Genomic DNA, 25529 nt, shown 5'->3' with positions numbered 1-25529 from the left:
AGAAATTAATTCTATTTTACAAATTACAGAGAAGAGTACAGTTAAAAGTAGTACATATATGTAACTTCTTATTCTGATACATTTTACATACGGAACTACATCTTTACGTAAAAGTTGCTGTACCCAGCAGCATATCAATTTGTTAATATGAAGCTGGACATTTTAAATTTTCAAATGTGTTAAAGGTTAAAAAAGAAATTGTGATCATTGTTTTCCATAAATACTTTATTAAAAATTGTTATTGGTGATTTAATATTACATTTCTTGATTTTGAATAAAGCTTTTTTAAAATCATATCATTGTACAATACATTTAAGTGAAAACAGAATGATGATCGCTTGTCTATATCGTAAGATATGGATGTGAGTAATCAAATGCATATACAATATAACAGATTCATCTTAAGCGTGATGCATATACAATATAACAGGTTCATTTTAAGCGTGGATTATGTTTCAAGTTTTATTAAACATTTTGAAAGAGAAGACAAATACAGTGCATTTTAAAATCAAACTAGTTTGTTCTTTTACAAGGTAAAATTTCAACTCATTAAGAGTGTTTTTATATACTTTCAAATCACTTTTCCTATTTAGCCATAACATCAAGATATAATTACATAAAGGTCAGATTCTGCCAAAATGTGGGTTGAATTTCACAGTCCGTTATTTAATAACTTGTGAAAGGATATCTAATACATCCATAGAATTTTGTGTTGACTGTACAGTCCGTGTGGAAAAACAACAACAAAAGTTTAATTACAGAATGTGTGTTTTATGTTATCAACAAATGAGGATTCCTATCAGATGATTAAATTTAATATCAGTCAGTTTCATAGTGGAAGTGAATTTTGTAAGCAGTTAAAACTGTGTTGTTTCAGCCAATTGGAGCAGGCCATATATATATATATAGGAATTGTATAGTCAACAACAACTACAATTTGAAATTGCTCCAGTGACTTGGAAACACCACAGTTGTGAAAGCCTTAAAAACTTCCGAAGGAAAGCTGATCAGAGAAAATATTAAAGGTTTTGGGACAGGCACTGTCTTTGTTCTTAATATGTTGAGTTACAGTGCAGAGATTAAATAGAACACATGCTCATCTTCTGTTGTGAATAAAACATACACAGCTTGCATATTTTCTGTTGAGCTTGACTGAAACAGAACAGCACAGTTATCTGATAGAACTTATGTACGTACGTAAAGATGTTTATTAATATAAAATTATTCATGTTAATAAATATATTAAAAGTGTCATCACCTGAGCAACCTTAAAACTAGTGTGTAGCCATATTTTTCATATTTTATCATCTTTGAACTTTGAAATATGTACTTTGAGCAATAGAAAATAAACATATAACATCTTTTTTTTTTGGTATATGAAGAGCAAAAGTCAGTCAAATTATTATGGCTCAAGTTATATAAAGAAATAAGATATAGGAAGGTGTTTTAGATAAAATACCAAAAATAATTTTATCAAAGACAATTTTAAACAGAAATTATTTGGTAAAATTAAAAGTAAAAGTACAATTATTTATAATCGTAGACATAGATGGCCCCATAATATAGTGATATAAAACCATCAGTTTATGAATATATTCATATCGGGATATTCCAGTTGGTTGTGTTCACGAACTCTAGAATTCGGTTCCAAGGAACTTCTGGATATTCTGAATATAAAAAGCAACATAACAAAATAATAATTAATATGTGGTTTCAAAATTTATATTCAAAACGAAAGTGTACAGCGCCATTCCGTTGTGCGAAACATTAAAATCGTCTGAGATAAATATAAAATAATAATTATTGAGATTATGTTATTTACGATATTTTTTACGACTACGTTATTTGAGCACTAACACAATTTTACAAAAGTTGTGATCATATTTCGTATTCAAGCTTTAGTTGTTAATGATAATACAGGTGTCGCTGTAAGTATTCATGTAGGTGATGTTAGGGTAGGTTAGGTATCGTACAATCATACATAACAGTGTGGGTTAGTAAAAGCCACAAAAACATTTTAACAAAGTATTTTTAGTGTTTCTTCCATTATTAAGCTAGTTATAAAAAGAAATTTAAAGATTGATCAAAATATCCATAAAAACTGTGTTACAAATAAGTGATTTTACCGTTCGATTTCCGTGCTCCCCTTGTGTTTTGTGAACAAATCATGCCGTATACTCGAAGACTAGGGATGTCGGCGTAAGGCGGCTTTTCGTTGCGTATTGGTCCCATAAGTCCCCCTGATGTAGGACATTGACAAATCACCAGGTAATGAGCTCTTCCTGTGCGCATGCTCTGAAGAGCTAGAAGCATCCAGTCACGTGGAGCGTTGCAAATTTTTATTGTTAATGTTGCATCACAGACTTTCACTAAAGTAAGAACCTGGGATAAAAAGAGAGAAAAATTACTCGTTGGAATCTTGTTGGGAAATTAACCACAGATACTTTTTGAAGATTACAAATCAGTTACTTAAAGTGAATGTTACCTGTTTGTTCAAGACGAAGAAACAGCAACATTTACCACCTGTGACACATTATGGAACAATGTATTATTGTAGCAAGAAAATCATGTTTATTTTTCATGACGTTTTTATCCGTTACATTAGCACAAGACTGCAGTGATCCTACCACTGACAGAAAAGAAATTACAGTTACGACATGTATGGTGTAATGACAGTACCTGACACCACCTTACAGATTTATGTAACGACAGTATTGTGTCAGGGTACAGACCCCACCTAACAGATATATGTGACGACAGTGTTGTGTCAAGGTACAGACACCACTTTACAGATATATGTAACGACAGTGTTGTGTCAGGGTACAGACAATACCTTACAGATATGTGTGACGACAGTGTTGTATCAGGGTACAGACCCCACCTTACAGATATATGTAACGACAGTGTTGTGTCAGGGTACAGACACCACCTTACAGATTTATGTAACGACAGTGTTGTGTCAGGGTACAGACACCACCTTACAGATACATGTAACGACAGTGTTGTGTCAGGGTACAGACCCCACCTTACAGATATATGTAACGACAGTGTTGTGTCAGTGTACAGACAATACCTTACAGATATGTGTGACGACAGTGTTGTATCAGGGTACAGACCCCACCTTACAGATATATGTAACGACAGTGTTGTGTCAGGGTACAGACACCACCTTACAGATATATGTGACGACAGTGTTGTGTCAGGGTACAGACCCCACCTTACAGATTTATGTGACAACAGTGTTGTGTCAGGGTACAGACACCACCTTACAGATATATGTGACGACAGTGTTGTGTCAGGGTACAGACCCCACCTTACAAATTTATGTGACAACAGTGTTGTGTCAGGGTACAGACACCACCTTACAGATATATGTAACGACAGTGTTGTGTCAGGGTACAGACAATACCTTACAGATATGTGTGACGACAGTGTTGTATCAGGGTACAGACCCCACCTTACTGATACATGTGACGACAGTGTTGTGTCAGGGTACAGACCCCACCTTACTGATACATGTGACGACAGTGTTGTGTCAGGGTACAGACACCACCTAACAGATATATGTGACGACAGTGTTGTGTCAGGGTACAGACACCACCTTACAGATATATGTAACGACATTAATGTTAAGGTATAAGGACATCACTTTACAGATATATGTAACGACAGTGTTGTGTCAGGGTAGAGACACCACCTTACAGATATATGTAACGACAGTGTTGTGTCAGGGTACAGACCCCACCTTACAGATATATGTAACGACAGTGTTGTGTCAGGGTACAGACCCCACCTTACAGATATATGTAACGACAGTGTTGTGTCAGGGTACAGACCCCACCTTACTGATACATGTGACGACAGTGTTGTGTCAGGGTACAGACCCCACCTTACTGATACATGTGACGACAGTGTTGTGTCAGGGTACAGACACCACCTAACAGATATATGTGACGACAGTTTTGTGTCAGGGTACAGACACCACCTTACAGATATATGTAACGACATTAATGTTAAGGTATAAGGACATCACTTTACAGATATATGTAACGACAGTGTTGTGTCAGGGTACAGACACCACCTAACAGATATATGTAACGAGAGTGTTGTGTCAGGGTACAGACACCACCTAACAGATATATGTGACGACAGTTTTGTGTCAGGGTACAGACACCACCTAACAGATATATGTGACGACAGTTTTGTGTCAGGGTACAGACACCACCTTACAGATATATGTGACGACAGTGTTGTGTCAGGGTACAGACAATACCTTACAGATACATGTAACGACAGTAATGTTAAGGTATAAGGACACTACAGTACACATTTCTGTGGAAACGGTAGTGAGTTACGATTTGGAATCATTACGTAAAACCTGATAACGAGTAGTTTGTAGTTTTTACACTAGAGGAACATGATATGTTAGTCGATGTACCTACGTATTACAGTGGTAACTTACCTGTCCTTGTTTATCTGTTACGAGCGGAACTGTGTGACCATCTCTGTGGTCGTGTGATGCGGAACATGGGTCAGGGAAGGATGATGGACAGCTGCACAGTGTTTGAGTGTGATTCCGTCGGAAGAACATAGCGTTACACACTTGCTGAGGTACACACTCTGGTACATCAGGACCCGGGGTTGAGAGGGTGTTTATCTGAATTGTGGTGCTACGAATCTGTCGACATAAAAGAGACAAAGTAGACCAGTTAAAATGTTTTTAGGGCCTCGTGCGACATCATTGCGTTGCATGTGTTAGCTTTGGTGGCTTAAAACTATTTTGTATTTGACTTGAAAAACGTTAATTTGTTTTTACCCCGTTGAAAGTCTTAGGAATACGTGTGCCTTGTAGAATATATCCATTTCCACACGTTTAGGGCTAACTTAGATTGAGAAAATGCACGAGTTATTTTCGAATTACAGAAAAGTAAGTTTGTTTATAAGAAACTGTTCAAAATTAACGAATCATTAAGGAAAAATACGTGTGATAAAAATAACGTTGACTGCAGGTTACCCTAGGTTTCTCATAATTTATCCATCACGGGTTCGAAATCAGAGATTGTAGGATGTAACGTTCCAGACCTCTTGTTTGTTTCCCAGTCACTGGCCTTCGAAGTGCGGATACAGTTCTCTGATGTCGATAAATATCTCACATTAACTGGGAATTTCATGCGCGTTTCTTCCTTTTAGCAGAAATTCGCCCACGTGTGAAACAAGAGTCACGTGATTTTATTATGCTTATATTTGTAACGTTTTTTATTGTTTGTTTCTCTATCGCAGGATTACTTGAACTAAAAGATTTCCTGTTGGTGTTGCTACACACTTTTTTACACATCACTATTAAATAACTGTACATCTTAACCCCCCAAAAATTACTTGTTTGTTTGTTTTTGAGTTTCGCGCAAAGCTACACGAGGGCTATCTGCCCTAGCCGCCTTAATTTAGCAGTGTAAGACTAGAGGGAAGGCAGCTAGTCGTCAACACCCAACGCCAACTCTTGGGCTATTCTTTTATCAACGAATTGTGCGATTGACCGTCACATTATAATACCGCCACGGCTGAAAGGGCGAGCATGTTTGGTGTGACCGGGATTCGAACCCGCGACCCTCAGATTACGAGTCGAACGCCTTAACCACCTGGCCATACTGGGCCCGTTAACTGTGTTGATTACTATAAATTTAGAATTGTAAGTTATAACACTAGATAACTAACATTGCATGAATAATCCTCTTGTCTTACACTGCTAAATTAGGGACGGCTAGCGCAGATAGCTCTCGAGTAGCTGTGCGCGAAATTCAAAACAAAACAAAAACCAAACATGAATAAGGACCCTTTCTATCTTTTATAAAGATATTGATATTGTCTGAGGTAAGAATTTATGTTATCAAGATATGTTTTCTACTTGTGCTGGTACTTTGGTTAGTTTTATTAACTGATTACTTTGGTACTGTAACTTTAAATTTTATCCTGTCACTCCTGGTGACTTATTGGTAAATCCGAGTGTTTATAACGCTAAAAATCGAGTTTTGATACGTTATGTTGCTGGGCGCTTAACAACAAACAGAACTCGTCATTTTAGGACACTCGAGCAAAGTAATAATGCTTTTCATGAAAGTTGATACCCGAGAAATGTGAAAACTTAGAAATTTTGAAGAGTTGGAAAAGGTGATCATTACTTCTAGTGCTCGAGGAACCATAGTTTATAAGTCGGTAACCTACAAAGTGGATTCCATGTGATCGTGTTCACAAAACGCACTTTGGGTAAAGAGGTTTATTGCATACAAAGTGTTTAAGCTAATCTATTCACTTTTGAGAATCAAATATTTCACGTGCGCAATTCCTTATCGTTTGACCACCAAGTCTGTGTGATTTAACTTATTCACTACTAAAAGTGAAGTGATCTAAGTATAAATAACTTAAGATAAACAATGAATAAATTATGGATTTCTTAAGATTTTTCTCACGTTGGTTTTCTGAAACATTCCTGTTGGATATGTGTGTCCAGCAGCAGGCATTACTACTGAGTTACATGTGTTCCAACAAGTATTATTTCTGAGTTACATTGTTGTTAGGTTAGATGTGTCGGCGTTGTCGTTAGGCTGTTTGTGTTCCAGTATCTAATTTATAAAGTACCGTAACATGTTTACATTAGCGAGGCCTTTCGCCAGTACCAGACGGTTTGGGATATGACAGAGACAGTATTTGTGTTAACAACTGTATATAGGACAAGAATTGACAAGTTCGAAGAGATTGTTCATTGTTTTCATGTTGTATTTAAGGTGTGCTTGTGTTTGGGTCTTCAGTAAAGCATCCACATAGCATTTATCACCTGAGGTTTTCTTTCTATACCGTCTAAGCTGTCATAACCCTCATTACCTGAGGTGTTCTTCCTCTATCTTCTAAGCTGTCATAACCCTCATCACCTGAGATGCCCTTCCTCTACCTTCTGTAAGCTGTCATAACCCTCATCACCTGAGGTGCCCTTCCTCTACCTTCTGTAAGCTGTCATAACCCTCATCACCTGAGGTGCCCTTCCTCTACCTTCTGTAGGCTGTCATAACCCTCATCACCTGAGGTGTTCTTCCTCTACTTTCTGTAGGCTGTCATAACTCTCATCACCTGAGGTGCCCTTCCTCTACCTTCTGTAAGCTGTCATAACCCTCATCACCTCAGGTGCCCTTCCTCTACCTTCTGTAGGCTGTCATAACCCTCATCACCTCAGGTGCCCTTCCTCTACCTTCTGTGGCTGTCATAACCCTCATCACCTCAGGTGCCCTTCCTCTACCTTCTGTGGCTGTCGTGACCCTCATCACCTGAGGTGTCCTTCCTCTACCTTCTGTGGCTGTCATAACTCTCATCACCTGAGGTGTCCTTCCTCTACCTTCTGTGGCTGTCATAACCCTCATCACCTGAGGTGTCCTTCCTCTACCTTCTGTGGCTGTCATAACTCTCATCACCTGAGGTGCCCTTCCTCTACCTTCTGTGGCTGTCATAACCCTCATCACCTCAGGTGCCCTTCCTCTACCTTCTGTGGCTGTCATAACCCTCATCACCTCGGGTTGCCCTTCCTCTACCTTCTGTGGCTGTCATAACCCTCATCACCTCAGGTTCCTTCCTCTACCTTCTGTGGCTGTCATAACCCTCATCACCTCAGGTGTTCCTTCCTCTACCTTCTGTGGCTGTCATAACCCTCATCACCTGAGGTGTCCTTCCTCTACCTTCTGTGGCTGTCATAACCCTCATCACCTGAGGTGTCCTTCCTCTACCTTCTGTGGCTGTCATAACTCTCATCACCTGAGGTGCCCTTCCTCTACCTTCTGCAAGCTGTCATAACCCTCATCACCTCAGGTGTCCTTCCTCTACCTTCTGTGGCTGTCATAACCCTCATCACCTCAGGTGCCCTTCCTCTACCTTCTGTGGCTGTCATAACCCTCATCACCTGAGGTGTCCTTCCTCTACCTTCTGTAAGCTGTCATAACCCTCATCACCTGAGGTGTCCTTCCTGTACCTTCTGTAAGCTGTCATAACCCTCATCACCTCAGGTGCCCTTCCTCTACCTTCTGTAAGCTGTCATAACCCTCATCACCTGAGGTGTCCTTTTTTAATTGTACTTCAGTTGTCAGCAGAAGACCGTAAATTACACAGGACATCCACCAAGAAGTTTGGTCATAACCGTGAAGCACAACCTATCATTCGATTTATCGGTTATAATCAGTGAAATGTATATGTATGATATTTTGGGTCAACCTTACTTAGTGCAACCCCCCTCCCCCGGGATCAGCTTGTTGAATAAATCAATCAAAATAACGTACTTGTAACATCAGTGCTTAGTATCCGTTTTCAATACGCGTTTGATAGGAACAAAGCAATTAAGACTTAAAATTCCACTGTTAAAAAAACAAAGACCTTTAGGAGAAGGTTTATTGACTTGGAAACTATTAAAAGTCATAACTTCCTCACTAATTTTTGTGTTTACCTTTTGTAATGGTTACTACTTCTCTTATGAGAAAGACAGCAAAATTATTCATGCTTTAAGTTTTATCTTACTTGTAGCTTTCAGTTGTAACTCCAGTTTCCATCATTATCTTTATTCTGTCTTCTTACTATCGGAAGTCTTGAAGTCAACTAATACTCTTGTGTTGTTAAAATGAATTATTTAGTCAGCTGTTGTTATACCAAGTGGAATAATCTGGTATTTAGATTGAAATAACGTATTTAGTGTGATAATGTGGTGTTTGTGTTGGAGTAACGTAGTGTGTGTGTATTTAGTATGATAATGTGGTGTTTGTGTTGGAGTAACGTACTGTGTGTGTATTTAGTGTGATAATGTGGTGTTTGTGTTGGAGTAACGTACTGTGTGTGTATTTAGTGTGATAATGTGGTGTTTGTGTTGGAGTAACGTACTGTGTGTGTATTTAGTGTGATAATGTGGTGTTTGTGTTGGAGTAACGTACTGTGTGTGTATTTAGTGTGATAATGTGGTGTTTGTGTTGGAGTAACGTACTGTGGGCGTATTTAGTGTGATAATGTGGTGTTTGTGTTGGAGTAACGTACTGTGTGCGTATTTAGTGTGATAATGGGGTGTTTGTGTTGGAGTAACGTACTGTGTGTGTATTTAGTGTGATAATGTGGTGTTTGTGTTGGAGTAACGTAGTGTGTGCGTATTTAGTGTGATAATGTGGTGTTTGTGTTGGAGTAACGTACTGTGTGTGTATTTAGTGTGATAATGTGGTGTTTGTGTTGGAGTAACGTACCGTGTGCGTATTTTGTGTGATATGGTGTTTGTGTTGGAGTAACGTACTGTGTGTGTATTTAGTGTGATAATGTGGTGTTTGTGTTGGAGTAACATTACTGTGTGTGTATTTAGTGTGATAATGTGGTGTTTGTGTTGGAGTAACGTACTGTGTGTGTATTTAGTGTGGTGTTTGTGTTGGAATAACGTACTGTGTGTGTATTTAGTGTGGTGTTTGTGTTGGAGTAACGTACTGTGTGCGTATTTAGTGTGATAATGTGGTGTTTGTGTTGGAGTAACGTACTGTGTGTGTATTTAGTGTGGTGTTTGTGTTGGAGTAACGTACTGTGTGCGTATTTAGTGTGATAATGTGGTGTTTGTGTTGGAGTAACATTACTGTGTGCGTATTTAGTGTGATAATGTGGTGTTTGTGTTGGAGTAACGCACTGTGTGTGTATTTAGTGTGATAATGTGGTGTTTGTGTTGGAGTAACATTACTGTGTGTGTATTTAGTGTGATAATGTGGTGTTTGTGTTGGAGTAACGTACTGTGTGTGTATTTAGTGTGATAATGTGGTGTTTGTGTTGGAGTAACGTACTGTGTGTGTATTTAGTGTGATAATGTGGTGTTTGTGTTGGAGTAACGTACTGTGTGTGTATTTAGTGTGATAATGTGGTGTTTGTGTTGGAGTAACGTACTGTGTGTGTATTTAGTGTGATAATGTAGTAACATGCACGTGTGTTTAGTGAGGTGGTGATGTTTGTTTTTGTGTATCACAGTAACATGCACGTGTGTTTAGTGAAGTATTGATGCGTGTTTTTGTGTGTCATAGTAACGTATTGTACATGCTATTGTACGTATTTAACAGATGTTTTTACCATTTTGTTATTATTTGTCAGAAAACCTCCACATATTTCTCATTCATTAAGTCAAAATTAGAAAAGCAATATTTTGGGAAGCAGAATTATGGGTCTTAAGGTCAAAATATCAGACAAAATATTTTAATCCAAATTTAAGACGTTACAGTCATCTGCATACCCTGAGAACCCCCCGAGTACAAGTGCAAGGTTTCAAGTCTCTAGCCTCTTTTCTGTTGGAGCTGGAGCAGTCACACGCCCACACAGACAAGTTCATTTATTATTATAGACTTTCATCACTGGAACAGTATAAAAAGAACACATGATTAAATTCTCGATTTCTAGTTAAAAGTTACGTATGAACAATAAAGATTCTAGATATATACCGGATTTTATCACAGACACACAGAAAACTGGTATGTAACTATTTTTGCCCACTTTGGATGTGATTTAAAATTAACCCTTGTGGATAACATGTTGGATAGTGAATCGTTGAACCCATGTTCTACAGATAGGTGTCGCAAGATCCCCTTCCGGAATTTGGGGTCCTTGGTACGTTATAAGACTGACTGTCAAATCCTACATAATTCGATTAGATTAGGCTAAGAGTTGGGAGGTGTTTGCTGTTCATTAGCTACCTTTTTTCTAGTTTGTCATGTCAAAAGTATGGCCAGTGGAAACATACTCTTTAACAAATGTTCGTAAATACCCAGTTTAAAAAGTTTTGAATGGATTTTGTGGACACGGAAAGCATGCGAAGCTTGGAGTCCACTCACCATAGATACTGCAGATCCCCATACGGAAAACATGCGAAGCTTGGAGTCCACTTACCGTAGATACAACAGATCCCCATACGGAAAACATGCGAAGCTTGGAGTCCACTTACCATACATACTGCAGATCCCCATACGGAAAACATGCGAAGCTTGGAGTCCACTTACCGTAGATACAACAGATCCCCATACGGAAAACATGCGAAGCTTGGAGTCCACTTACCGTAGATACAACAGATCCCCATACGGAAAACATGCGAAGCTTGGAGTCCACTTACCGTAGATACTGCAGATCCCCATACGGAAAACATGTGAAGCTTGGAGTCCACTTACCATAGATACTGCAGATCCCCATACGGAAAACATGCGAAGCTTGGAGTCCACTTACCATAGATCCTGCAGATCTCCATCGTTCTGTAGATTTTATATTGGCCGTTAATGGTCTGTATCCACTAGTTAGTGGTTTGTGTTGATTTTTGACCACAAACTGTCCTCTTCTGAACGAATAACTGAAAACAAAGTTCAGTCCAGTGGTCAAACACAGAAATGTCACTGAATAAAGTTGTGACGTCATTGTTGTACAGTCTGTGGAATGCAATTCGTTTTAACTGTTTTACAGATTCAGACTGTATTATATCACTCTTGGAAACTGATGTGATTGATCTGCGGCTTTCTTTAAATTACAACTGTTATATCACACTCGAAAAACACACGAAATAATGTAATGTTATTGTTCAGTAACTTTGATTTATTAGTTAACTGAAGTGCCATGCGGTGGCGCTTCGTTGTCTTTCACAGGTAAAGTGTTGCTTCTTAAAATGTATTAAATGAAACACGAATATTTGATTGGCTATTGTGAGGACGTGTCGCGTGATCTATTTCGTCCAATAGCAACTGTTATCAAGACTTTTTGGACCTACGTCTTTTTAGCACTTCATGAACTCTGTAATACGTGTATTTTGTAGGATTATATCAGTGGTTTTTTTTTTGAGTGCTATCGGGAAGGTGTCAGTGACCGATGTGTGAAATTTGTCATGCTTTATGATTTCCAGAATTCCCTCTTTCCCACATTTTACGTTTCTTTTCTCTCAACACACATTAATAAACATTTATTATAGCCTTGCAGAATATAAAGACAAGGAAGGAGGAAAAGGTCAGGACCTCCTAGAGGACCCGGGAAAAGTATTAGTACCCGAAAAATAAATAAAAATTGCATTTCGAAGTGGTTACACGAGGCTAGTTTTAGTTGTAATTTTTATAATTAATTTTCCTTGTCGAATCCAATCGAAGTGGTTACACGAGGCTAGTTTTAGTTGTAATTTTTATAATTAATTTTCCTTGTCTCTTGTGAAGTATACATTTTTCACTTTAATTGTGAATTTTGTAATGTAAAAATATGTTACTCTCACACAGAAACATAAAGAGTTTTATAACGGTCACTCATTTACTGATACGCAATCTGTACAGAGTCAGGGAAGCAGTTATCAGTTCTACACATTTATAAACTCCTGTGTTTCTATCAGACGACCGATGAATATCAGTTGAATCGATATAGAAAATAATGAAGTTCCAGAACTTGAGAAGGGAAAAAGACAATCGTTAGAAATCGGTGGTACAGGAAGGATGCGCTATTATGGTATAGTTAGACAATCAAACTGTTGAACACCCATGGTAGGGACAACACGAACAAACGATTGTGTAACTTCGTGTTTATTAAAAATAAAATAAAATAAAATATTAAAAACCGATCGGTGGTGAGAAGCTTGACTTTGAAACCTTGGTTCAGTAGGTAGAGAATGAAGGTTAACTCGTTAACCCTCGTCCTCAGAATTATGGCGAAGATCGTTAGTGATTCATTTTAAATATTTACATTGCTCAGTGTCTGAATAAGTATTTCTAGCTTTGTTTTATATCATATTAACAGATTTTGTTTACTTATTTCTTTGTCTTTATCTGTGGGCCACCAAGTCTACCAAATAGTACAGCCAAGATACAACACATTGTCTTTGTCTGTAGCCCAACAAGTCTACTGAATATTACAACCAAGATACAACACATTGTCTTTGTCTGTAGCCCACCAAATCTAGTGAATATTACAACCAAGATGCACCATATTGTCTTTGTCTGTAGCCTACCAAATCTAGTGAATATTACAACCAAGATGCACCATATTGTCTTTGTCTGTAGCCTACCAAATCTAGTGAATATTACAACCAAGATACAACACATTGTCTTTACGTGTGGTTCACTAAGTGTTCCGAATATTACAACCAAGATACAACACATTGAATCGAATGAACTGATAAAAGCACTGCCATTGGTGGAACATTAAAACGGTAGCCATCATTTACTACATGGATAATATATTTAATTCATATTTTGTAACACTACAGTTACAAATAATCGGTGGAAGACACTCGGACATTTGCTTATGACTTGGGAAATAAGAAACGAACAACCAAACAATAAAAAATAAAAACTTTTTTAACTACCAGATGTTATTTTTAATTAAAAACTCAACCATGACATATACAGGGTGGCACGTAAGTCCCTACCCATCCATATATATTGTGTATCTGTGTGCTGTCCCTCATTCTCACTGCATAATATTATGCGACGCCATGTTCTGTGAGACATTTTCAAGTGTAAATGGGCTTACATCTGCCAGATTTCTCTGCAAAAAACGAAAGAAATTTATAATACATGCGTAATTGAATATAACATAACATATGGATGGGTAGGGATTTACGGGCTACCCTGTATATATATGATACCCATGGTTTACAAACAACCAATCTTGTCAAAGGTTAGGCCTAACGGTTGGTTACATTCGACGCATTTTATACCTTGACATTGTAACATAACGGTTTTGAAAGTATCGCATAACACAATAATGATTGCTCACATACAAGTTAATGACAGAAAACATTTCCATGGAAAACCATATGGTGTTTGTATTTTTATTTGAATTTCAAGATTACTTGCTACAGCTGTTGTGAGATGTATCAAAAGTGAATGATTGAGTTGGTTGAGTTAGGAATTGTACAAATAAAAATGTGGTTCTCCAGGCAGACTTTACCTTAGAGACTAATAAGGACATGTTTTAATGACGTTCATTATCATGTCACTTATAAACTCGTTGTTGAAAGAAATGACGAAATAAACAAAAGGTTTAACCTGTTAAGTGCCGTAGACGAGATAACTCGCCCAAGCCGATCGGTAACACAGTGCCACGGACGAGTTAATTCGTTCTCAATGTGTTTTTAAATACATGCATTTGACCTACTTACAAATTGTTTCACTTTCGATCCAAAATGGCGTCACGAAAAAAGTTACAAAATGAAGAATAATTCGTGAGCGTTTTTTTCAAGTTAACAAAATATATTCATAAATGAAACGCTTTCGCAAAATATTTCATGTCATTTGATAGATAATTTTTTGCTCTAATAGATGGTGTGTTTGATTTTCATATGTCTTTAATTTTTGCTTTCATTTTCAGCTCATTAAATGGAATGTCAAGTGGACAAAATCGAGCATTTTCGACACCATCTGCTTTTCGCATTTAATTTCTTGCAATTTCGTTTAAAACAATGCATACTATATACCTAGGTATTACATGAAATAAAGTATCATAATAAATGTTTTGGGTGTAATGTGTTCATGCATTGAAGTATTGTATAGTCTTGCATGTAATGCTTGAATAAAATTATTTAAAAACGCTCACGAATTATTCCTCAACCTAATATATTCGTCATGTGATATTCGTCTGATCAAAAGCGTTAAAATAGCGCCTGTTTTAGAATTTTAAAAACTGATACAATGTAGGGATAAATGTAGTTTTTGATAACGTGTTAAATATGTGTTTCAGTAGCACTTAATTTAGTATTATTTTATAGGCACATTTTACAATACACAGGAGTAAACATGCAAATAAAGTGAATACGCAGTCTGGTTACTGTGATGTCATCGAAACTGGAGCAGTGTTGGAGTTGTTCGAAAGTTTCTATCATACAAATAAAGCCGTAAACTTTTGAACGAGGCAGTTACAAAAATTGGAACGTTTTAATAAATCAAAGGCCCGGCATGGCGAGGTGGGTTATGGCGTTCGACTCGTAATCTGAGGATCGCGGGTTCGAATTCCCGTCGCATCAAACATGCTCGCCCTTTCAGCCGTGGGGGCGTTATAACGTGACGGTCAATCCCACTATTCATTAGTGAAATAGTGGCCCAAAGGTTGGCGGTGGGTGGTGATGACTAGCTGCCTTCCCTCTAGTCTTACACTGCTAAGTTCGGAACGGCTAGCGCAGCACGTGTAGCTTTGCGCGAAATCCAAGAAAAACAAACAAACCAATAAATCAAGTGTAATTCCGTGCTTCTAACCATCTCAAAGTGGGTCATTGTTAAATTTACGGACTTAAAATACTAAACTCCGGAAGACATTTCTCCGTAATGGACAAATGGAATATAGCCTATCTTGTAATTTTGCACAAAAATGGCAACGGAACTAATAATCATAAGAGCAAGGTCAGTGTGGCCGTGTGAACCTTTGTGTTAGTCTAGTACTGGTGGGTGTGTCAGTAACCCCTCTCCACTTTTCCTCTTGTAAAATACAAACAAACGAGAACAGAGCTGTATGAATATTTAAACACTCGCAGTGCAAGTGTTATTAGTTTCGATAAAAGGAACAAATAATAAACATTGTGTTACTATTGTACTAAATATTGTGTTACTATTGGTGATTTACGTGTCATAATATTAGAATAGTGTACAAGTATTCTTATATAACATGGGTCAACGGTAAGTCTACGGACTTACAAAGTTAAAAAGTAGGTCTTGTGATGGGTAAAGCACATTTAGCCTGTTGTTTAAAGTAACCCAAAGTTTCGGAGAACAGATGTAATTATTTTAAGTGGTTGAATCCACCATCACAAGCCGAAACAAAGAACGAGTACGTTTGGTAACGGATAATAGTAGTAAACGAAAGAAGCCTTTCGCGTGTTAACCACCGTGACAGCTTGTTCACAAGTTTGTTTGTTTGTTTTTGACCTCTGGTATTGTAACAGTAATAGGAGGTAAAAAAATGTTCGGTTATATTCAAATATTAATTATAACAAGCTTAAGTACTGATGTTATAATGTTTTACATTAAAACGAGGTTAAAGTTGCACGAAGGTTCCGTTACAGGGAGCTAAAACAGGTGCGGAGAGTTTGCAAGACAAGAATTTAGTATAACCGGTCTGCTCTTGTGGCTTTGACATCGAGGGCTTGTTAGGTGAAAGTTTAATAAATCACTAAAACTTGTTATTTATACATAAGGGAACAGTGAGTGAATTCATACAAATAACACTACGTTAGAACGGACAGTGAGTGAGTTCATACAAATAACACTACGTTAGAAGACTGTTACTGTTTTCAACAAATAAGCTTAGTTAGGCTTAACTACGAAATGGGAACCGCTGACCTTAGTTGAAAATGAAGACACGTGTCTCACTTTTCAAATATACCGCTATCCGTCATTATGAAACAACAACAACGGTACATATGTGAAAACGGCTCGTTTGTGTTGAGAACATTTTTTTACGTAGAGGAGTGAACAACGTTTCGACCTTTTTCGGTCATCGTCAGGTTCACAAAGAAAGAGAGAGGTAACTGACCGGAAGCTGACCACATGTTTGAAAGGGGTTGTGTAACTGAGTATCGGTATGTAGAGGGCGTGCTTAGATGTTTGAATATGTAATTTTATATCATTTATTATATTATTTTTAATATAGGTATAAAGGTGTTCCTTTGTATTGGTTTATTTTCGGCTTGTTGTATTTCTATACATTCACACTGGTCAACATATGCAGCAGCGCCCTCCGTCGGGTGGTGGTAGTCACCATGCCAGGCTGCTTTCTGAAGCCTCGAGGTTCGAGACGCAATGTGTCACTTTAGAGGCTTCTCAGATTCAGCCGTGGAGGTACCATAACTGTGACGTTCAATGCCGCTGTTAAAGACAGTCGAATGTTAAATGAAGGAAGTTCCATAGTTCTAAGTTAGTTTTAGATATGTCTGAACCTTAGGGGTCTTTGAACTAGTTAAGCCACATATGTCAAACATTGTCCGTACTGACAAAATATAGCATCATGTTCTTCCTTCTATGAAACCATAGTTGTAGCAGTTGATCTATGGTAGTTTTTCTTCAGTATTTTCAAATAAATCATCTTTATATGATTCGTGCTCGTGTCAGTCGTAATACGTTTTGTGTTCTTTTTCTAGGTGTCATTCTCAAATGTAAATGTTTTCTGTAACGTATGTGGCTGATATTTCAGCAATTATTTTGTGAATAATAACTACATAAATATAAGTTTTAATAGATCATTTTGTAGTGGTTATAAAGCTATTACAGAACGTAATGAACTAAAACGTAGTTAAATGTTGTGTAAACCTTGGCAAGAGACGTTGACGGGGGCAAATTATAGGGTTTCCTTTTCATGTGACGGTATGTAATCTGTTGTGCACTCTCGTATCTTGTATGTTAGACACGTCTGCTCTGAGATTTGTCACTAAAATTTAAGTCTCGTGTTTTTTAATGTAGGTCAGTTTGTAGACTAATGATATATGGTAAACCTAGTCAAACAGACAGGAACAACTGAAACAAAATCACAACTTTTCTGTTATGCACATTTCACAAACTGTTTCCAGCCATGAAGCTGTTAGCTTATTCTTCTTCTGGGTTCAGAGCTATTGCTGTAAGAACAAGCCTAGTTATTTAATTCTTAAATGAATGTTACGTATATGCTCGCGTCGAAACAGTCAAACGTCGGTAGATTCCTTTGTGATTCAATCAAAATTAATATAATTCATAAGATTAATTCAAATCATAGTCATAGAATAATTATTCGTAAGAATTTATTAGAAACACTTTCTAACATATAGAAAATCCAGTACGTTTTGGTAACACTAGGTTAGGTGGTTTCACTCTACTTCTTTAGTTTATTATTATGTCAACACTCACTACACTTATAAGGTTTTACAATGGGCAGACAGTAATCGAAATATTTTATCTCAACGAATGCATTTTGGCTTTTATGATTTTATGATTCCACCTATGTCAAGAAATCAAGCGTGACACACACTTGGTTTTCTGTATGTTAGATGTATTCAGTGTGTTGCTTTTTGAGTCAACATGTTGCGTATAAAACGTATATAAAGTATAAACATGTGTTTGATAGACTGATAGGATTCTGTTGATAATTATTCAACGATTGTTTCTCAGAACTTTTACTAATAAAGCAGAGAACAATACTTCGGTTTTCCTAGGTCATCTTCAGGTTAACAATTATTCGATTAAACCTGAGCAGCAATTTTTGGTTTCCGCTAAGCCTAACTAGAAAAATAATATTTCTGCCAACAGAGGGAGAAGAAAAACACAGTATAGATCAAAATGGTGGATGGTAATAAATTGACTAGATGAGACAACGAGGATAAAAAAAGATAAATTTGATTTAACTTTGAGGGATTATTTAGTTAGGGCTAAGAAAATGATGCATATTATATTATACTTATTTGATTCATAACAGCAATACATAAAAAGGTAACTTGTAATTGGTTAATCTATGATCTACTGTATTGTTGTGTTTATATATCCATAATTTTGACAACAGTCATAAAATATTGCAAACGAGACTTCCGTGTGTATTATTTACACTGTTACACAACAGTAGGCCTCACTGTATTTCTTATCTTTCAAACTTTACGCTTAAAGTTTGGCAGGGTGTTCCTGTAGGTGAGAAGGCCAATACACCCTACATGGCCAAGTGTGTTAAGACGTTCGACTCGTAAACCGAGGGTAGCGGGTTCGAATCCCGGTCGCACCAAACATGCTCACCCTGTCAGCCGCGTGGGCATTATAATGTTACGATCAATCCCACTATTCGTTGGTAAAAGAGTCACCCAAGAGTTGGCGGTGGGTGGTGATGACTAGCTGCCTTCCCTCTAGTCTTACACTGCTAAATTAGGGACGGCTAGCGCAGATTGCCCTCGAGTAGCTTTGTGCGAAATTCAAAACAAACCAAACAAAAGAAGGCGAATAAAAAAAAATGGAAGACCTCTCGCGGGAGAGGTAGAAACTAGAAAATTCGTACTACCTGGTTTGATGCAACTTGTTGGTTTTTGAAGTCATGTTTTAAGTGTTTACAGTACTTCATTTGACGTAGGTCACGGCGAGTGAGTTCAAATTTGCTGTAGATCTAATTTAAATATTCTATAAAATTAGGCGGATATAAATATATCTGTTATAGGTTATTCACACGTATACACTAAGTTAACAGTAAGTTAATTTTAGTTGGCAAAAAGTTCAAGAATAAACATTTGCAAGAAAAGTGTGACCTCAGCAAGACCGTTGATAAGGTCATAACTTTAAGTTACATTACGAAACTGATACAACTGAGGAAATTCGACTACGTTTCACAGGGAAGTAGATAAATAACTGTTCTCTTTTATGTAATGCTGACTACATTTTCTTACAATGTAAAATAAAAACAATATTATAATTTGAATACGTTTCCTAAGAGATTGATGAAGATAATACATACAAGGTAGAATGAAAAAGGAATTGAACACTCGTGGCATTCTGAGCGAAAACGTTTGTTTTTTAATTTCGCGCAAAGCTGCACGAGGGCTATCTGCGCTCGCCGTCCCTAATTTAGCAGTGTAAGACTAGAGGGAAGGCAGCTAGTCATCATCACCCACCGCCAACTCTTGAGCTATTCTTTTACCAACTAATAGTGGGATTGACCGTCGCATTATAACGCCCCTACGGCTGAAAGGGCGAGCATGTTTGGTGCGACCAGGATTCGAACCCGCGACCCTCGGATTACGAGTCGAACGCCTCAACGCGCTTGGCCATGCCGGGCTCGAATTCGCGACCATCTGATTACGAGTCGAACGCGTTAACGCGCTGGACCATTAGCGAAAATTAAACGAGAAACTGTGTGGCTTTCAGCTGTTGTATTATTAACGGGGCCTGGCATGGCCTAACGCGTAAGGCGTGCGACTCGTAATCCGAGGTTCGCGCCCGCGTCGCGCTAAACATGCTCGCCCTCCCAGCCGTGGGGGTGTATAATGTGACGGTCAGTCCCACTATTCGTTGGTAAAAGAGTAGCCCAAGAGTTGGCGGTGGGTGGTGATGACTAGCTGCCTTCCCTCTAGCCTTACACTGCTAAATTAGGGACGGCTAGCACAGATAGCCCTCGAGTAGCTTTGTGCGAAATTCCAAAAAACAAACAAACAAGTATTATTAACTCGAGCCATTAATTCACATTTAGTAAAATTGATATGAAGAACGGATACCTTGAACAGAGGTAGTGCTCTCTAATGTTCATATATTTGCGTTCTCCCTAATTTCATTAGTATGTTCACCAAGAATTATTGGTATACGATAAATAATGTTCAGTTTACTGGTGTTAGAAGGAGCCAAGGAACTCTTTATAAGATCCACGTAGACTCCAGCAGACTCGCTAGCTCGTATAATAACGAAATTCTATCTGTTAATCGTTGGACTTTGTGTGAGAATGGAAAATAGAATTATAACATACAAAACGAACTTTATCTGAGACACATAATTCATTAGACAATTCTTGAGTTCGATGACCAACGAATATAAATACGCAGAGACCTGAGTATGCTATATATTAACATAAATCAAGACGTTATGCGGCTAGTATGTCGACATAAAATTTTCAGTGTAACATCCTTAACTTTGAAGACATTTTTTTCATCTAGTTAAGCTACGAAAATAAAAACATGTCAGTTAAAAAAGTGTGTGTATATATATATATATGTTCCAACGATTTACAGTTTGCCTCTGTGGACTTGGACTGCTAGAACCGGGATTTTGGTTCCTCTGGTGGTCAGAGCACAGATAATCCATTGTGCTGAATTCAAATCAGCCAACTATAACTGGCCGTAGGACCGGACGTTATCGAGAACGATCAATGTGTTCGGGTGTGAATTATTTTTAGTATATTAAGTATATTCAAGGCTATTAAGTGATAAATATATAGGATCGTTATTAAATCAGATAAATTATTCATGCAATGAACTGTGATAAATATAGAAATGGAAATAATATTAGCAGTTATTCTCTTGAGGCCTAATTTTCTAAGTAATCGTATGGCCTATCATTATAAGTTGATTCAGTTATAAAAATTGTTTATCGCAACCACAACGTGAAAATGTATATTTTTAAGTATATTTATTTAGTGCTACGGTTAAAGAAAATCCAGTCGAGACATTTGAAATGTATATTGGTGAGCCACGTGCATGTACAGTTCAAACTGAAGATTGTCTTTAGAAAATTCTAGACAATTCTTTTAGAATTCTAAGAAATTCGACGTTTCTTTCCCGATGGACAGTTCTAAGTGTTTTTTTGGTTGTTTTTTTTCGTTTGCATTGTAAGGACCTAAATATTTACGCGAAATCTGACCAACGGGTTATTTTGTAATGTATTACATTCACTGTTTACAGGTGTTCCAGTTATTAAAGGTGTTTTTAACTAACACCGAAGTAAGCTAAATTTCAATACATGCTGCTGTGACGTATGTAACACTGTTCACGTGACCCCTACCCACAGGTATAAAATACGTACCACAGGCTTAGATGTTGTTTCTATACCCATCACGTGAACGAACCCCTGTTTGTATTTTATTGGATTAAAGAAAAACCCTAAAGAGGGGGTAAACAACTGTTGGCGTTATGGAATAGTTTGTGTGGTTTATAATAACAACGACCCTACAAAACTGCGATGAGTCTATATATGTTGTTGCTAATGGTTTTGTTACAATGGAAACCATTGTTCGTATGGATTTTTTAACGTTTTTTGTAAATAAGGGAACTTTTTTTTCCAATAGAGGGCGATGAAATGTTTTTTTAATAACAGACTTGGAGATAATTAAACAGATAAATCTCACTCAATTTAAGCTGTGGTTGTTTGAAAATAGATTTTACAACGATTGGAAATGAGTGATTTTAACGTAAGAGCATTCAACTCTGTGTTGGCAAATATAAGTAATGTACAAGCTAATGCGAGTCTCACAGTGTTGTTAACAGAGTCGAACCTGTGAAGTTTGTAAGTATGAACATCAGGAACAAAAATCTTACCAAACTTTACTACTCAACAGAAACTATTTTTTGACCCTCTTGGAAAAAATAATGTTCGTTCAACTGCGTCCTGGCATGATCAAGTGGTCAGGGTGCTCCAATCCTCGTCACGTGAAACATGCCTGATCTTTCAGCCGTGGGGGCGTTATTTTGTTACAGTCAATCCCAGTGTTCGTCGGTAAAACAGTAGCCCGAGATTTGGCGACGGGTGGTGAGATAACTAGCTTTCACTGCTAAATTCACTAGCGCAGATAGCCCTCGTGTAGCTTTATGCGAAATTAAAAAAAAATAATTCAACTGATATGTCTAAATACAAGTAAGCCACACCTACGTCTTAACTACACATTATACAAAGCACAGAATTATGAGGCTACATATTATGATGTTTTTTTTATCGTAAAGAAATACAAAGTGAGGTTCTAATTACTACAGCAGACCAGCACATTTGTATCAATCGTAATTTTATTAGACCCGGCACGGCCAGGTGGTGGGTTAAGGTGTTCGATTCGAAATATGAGGGTCGCGGGTTCGAATCCCGGTCGCATCAAACGTGCTCGCCTTTTCAGCCGTGGAGGCGTTATAATGTGACGGTCAATCCCACTATTCGTTGGTAAAAGAGTAGCCCAAGAGTTGGCGGTGGGTGGTGATGACTAGTTGCCTTCCCTCTAGTCTTACACTGCTAAATTAGGGACGGCTGGCACAGATAGCCCTCGAGTAGCTTTGCGCGAAATTAAAAAAAACAAACAAACATTTATACATGTTGATAAGAAACGATTTTGTATAGCTTTTATTCTAGCAGTCGGCACAAGGTGCAGTGAAAGTGAGTCATTAAATTAAGCTACTGCTATCTTATCTTTTTAGTTTTATCTCATAATCTAATGTTAACATCAAGCCACTGTTTGAACACAGTTTAGTTGACAAACCGGTTTGAATAGTGATAATTCACTGTAAAAGAAACTTAAAAATTGTGAGTTATTGGTATTGTTGCTACTAGCGTCATCTAGTGCTAAATATAGCTATTAACTACTTTGCTTAAAAATTATGTAGTTTTATATTATTAATATTATATTTATTGATTTTCTACGCGTGGTTCAATTCTGTAAGACGTTATGGAATAATTGGTGAACGTTCTATAAATTGTTTGGTTTGTTTTGAATTTCGCGCAATGTTTTACAGCTAGTCATCACCACCCACCGCCAACTCTTGGGGTACTCTTTTACCAATGAATAGTGGGATTGATCGTAACATTGTAACTATTAAAAAGACAATCTTGTAAAGAGACAGACGACTACCACATTTTTGTTATCAGCAGTAAATATTAAATGAGAAAAATTGTGACTTGTTTTTCTTGTTTAAACTATAAGTGTTTATAATTTTAATTTTGTATTTTTTATTGAAAACGAAGCGAACACACTGCGGTGAATTTCATGTTTCCTCCGTTATGTGAACGAAAACAAGTTTAATACTAGCTTTGCACATGATCAGATGTTATGCATAATTCATTCCAATATAATTAGTTACTGCGTGTAGGCGAAGTTGGCTGAAATAATCCCTTTGTAACTCAAATTACATTACTACTTAACTTATCGAAATCATTTTATTAGGTAGAAAGTATGATAATATTATTGTACAGTAGTTTACAGGTGAAATTTTGTTTATTTTGCCTGCAGTGCTTGACCCAGTTATAATGATGTATTTACAAACAATTCTAAGAATTCAGTGATGTCGAGAAACCCACTTGTAGAGAAATATATATGCAAAAACGGTTCGTTTGGGTTGAGAAATATTTTACACAGAAGAGCGAACAACGAGCCGTTTTTGCATATATATAGTTCTAAGAATTGGAAGTTTTTCAACTTCGTGGGAGTTGAAATAAGAAAAAACACACATTTTTTTAACTATTTGATTTCATTCAAACTCAAATTTGGTATCAGTGAAGGAGTGATACAGTATTTTTGTAGTAATTTCAATGTTATGGGCAATGAAAATAATATATGTACAGGGTAGCCCGTAAGTCCCTACCCATCCTTATGTTATCTTGTTATATTCAATTACGAATGTATTATAATTTTTTTCTTTTTTGTCAGAGAAATATGGCCGATTTAAGCCCATTTACACTTGAAAATGTCTCACAGAACATGGCGTTGCATAATATTATGCAGCGAGAATGAGGGACAGCACACAGATGCACGGGATATATGGATGGGTAGGGACTTACGGGCCACCTTGTATATCTAAAGGTACGTAAAATATATATTTTTTACGTTTTCAGAAACATAATGAAAAATAATTAAATTTTCAGAGTTAATTAATTATTTCTAAAGACTATTATCCAGAAATACCAGTTAATTTTTAATATTAGTAATTTGATATATTTTTAGAAATTTAAACCTACGGAATTACACCTGATTGGTCCAACATTTTATTGGCAATATGCCAGAAACAACAATAAAAATTTATCGAATCTGTAACACTGTTTGTGTGTTGGTAGGTAGGGTTAATGTGAAATGGACAAATTGGGGTCACTGTTGTATCTCTTTCAAGACCTCAGTTAGGATTCAAACACTCAAATTCTTACAAAAAAGGTATATGGTGACATTATATTATGCGTATAAAAATATCCACAGAACAATAGGATACCGTGATACGTCTATATACACTGGACATTGTATGTTATAGAATCGTTTAGAGTATGGCTGTTGGTACAGAATTTCACTACCAAAATCATCTTATCTTGTCGAACTGACATTAATGGTGTTAAGATACACAACTAACAACGTTTTCACTGCCCTAGTTTTTCCAAATTTTAAATCTTTCCTTGGTATTTTCTGCCAAGTTCTGACATTTCCTGTTCCCTCCTACATTTTCATTTTCATTTAAATAATTTCACGGATTTTGTCTCATGTCACGAACGCAACATTTATTAAAATTCTCAAATTATGTTTCTAACCTCTCTGTGTACACAATATAATTATATTCTTAGTTTGTGTATGTAGGACGGGGTGTTTTTCGTCACTGTTTGACATTCATTGTATCTAACTACAAATCAGTGATTATATGGCCAGGGTTATTGGACACTTCTTACCAAGAGTATAGACGAATTATTATATGTTGATATTTATTTAAAGAATTTAACTGGCAAATATTAACCCTTTGAAACACATTATCATCATATTTCTTACATATTTTGTAAATAATAAGAAAGTGTAATAATGTATCACCCACACGATGTGTACTATACTTATTCCCGAAGGGGCCTTTCGCACGTTACCAGGACGCTTCAGTCTGAAACGAAATACGACACAGTTGTGTTTGAGACTGTATTTATGTCATAACATTGCATAACAACAACTGTTATGGCGTGTACTGCCTCACTAGGACACTTTAGTCTGACTGAAATACGACACAGTTGTGTTTGAGACTGTATTTATGTCATAACATTGCATAACAACAACTGTTATGGCGTGTACTGCCTCACTAGGACACTTTAGTCTGACTGAAATACGACACAGTTGTGTTTGAGACT

General features: G+C 37.0%; 1 protein-coding gene across 1 annotated transcript; it reads right to left on the bottom strand.

The window, feature by feature from the left end:
• Nucleotides 1-435: 435 nt before the first annotated feature.
• LOC143246881 (uncharacterized) lies at nucleotides 436-5140 on the bottom strand. The gene is made up of 4 exons (XM_076494132.1): nucleotides 5015-5140; nucleotides 4463-4678; nucleotides 2127-2382; nucleotides 436-1667 (listed from the first exon to the last, which is right to left on the bottom strand). The coding sequence occupies exons 2-4, from the start codon at nucleotides 4589-4591 to the stop codon at nucleotides 1597-1599; spliced, it is 456 nt and encodes a 151-aa protein (XP_076350247.1). The 5' UTR covers nucleotides 4592-4678; nucleotides 5015-5140; the 3' UTR covers nucleotides 436-1596.
• Between the last annotated feature and the right edge of the window lie 20389 nt (nucleotides 5141-25529).

This window comes from Tachypleus tridentatus, chromosome 3 (assembly GCF_004210375.1).
Source record: "Tachypleus tridentatus isolate NWPU-2018 chromosome 3, ASM421037v1, whole genome shotgun sequence".
NCBI lineage: Eukaryota > Metazoa > Arthropoda > Merostomata > Xiphosura > Limulidae > Tachypleus > Tachypleus tridentatus.
Note: the sequence above shows the minus strand (reverse complement) of the source record. Positions and strands in the feature narration are given on the sequence as shown.

What these genes read in the sequence shown, in the direction of transcription:
- LOC143246881 (XM_076494132.1), bottom strand. Translation starts at nt 4,591, where the DNA reads ATGTTCTTCCGACGGAATCACACTCAAACACTGTGCAGCTGTCCATCA. An exon ending in TAACAGATAAACAAGGACAG is followed by an intron (nt 2,383 to 4,462) that starts GTAAGTTACCAC and finishes TTTTTATCCCAG; the next exon opens with GTTCTTACTTTAGTGAAAGT. An exon ending in GGGAGCACGGAAATCGAACG is followed by an intron (nt 1,668 to 2,126) that starts GTAAAATCACTT and finishes TTTTATATTCAG; the next exon opens with AATATCCAGAAGTTCCTTGG.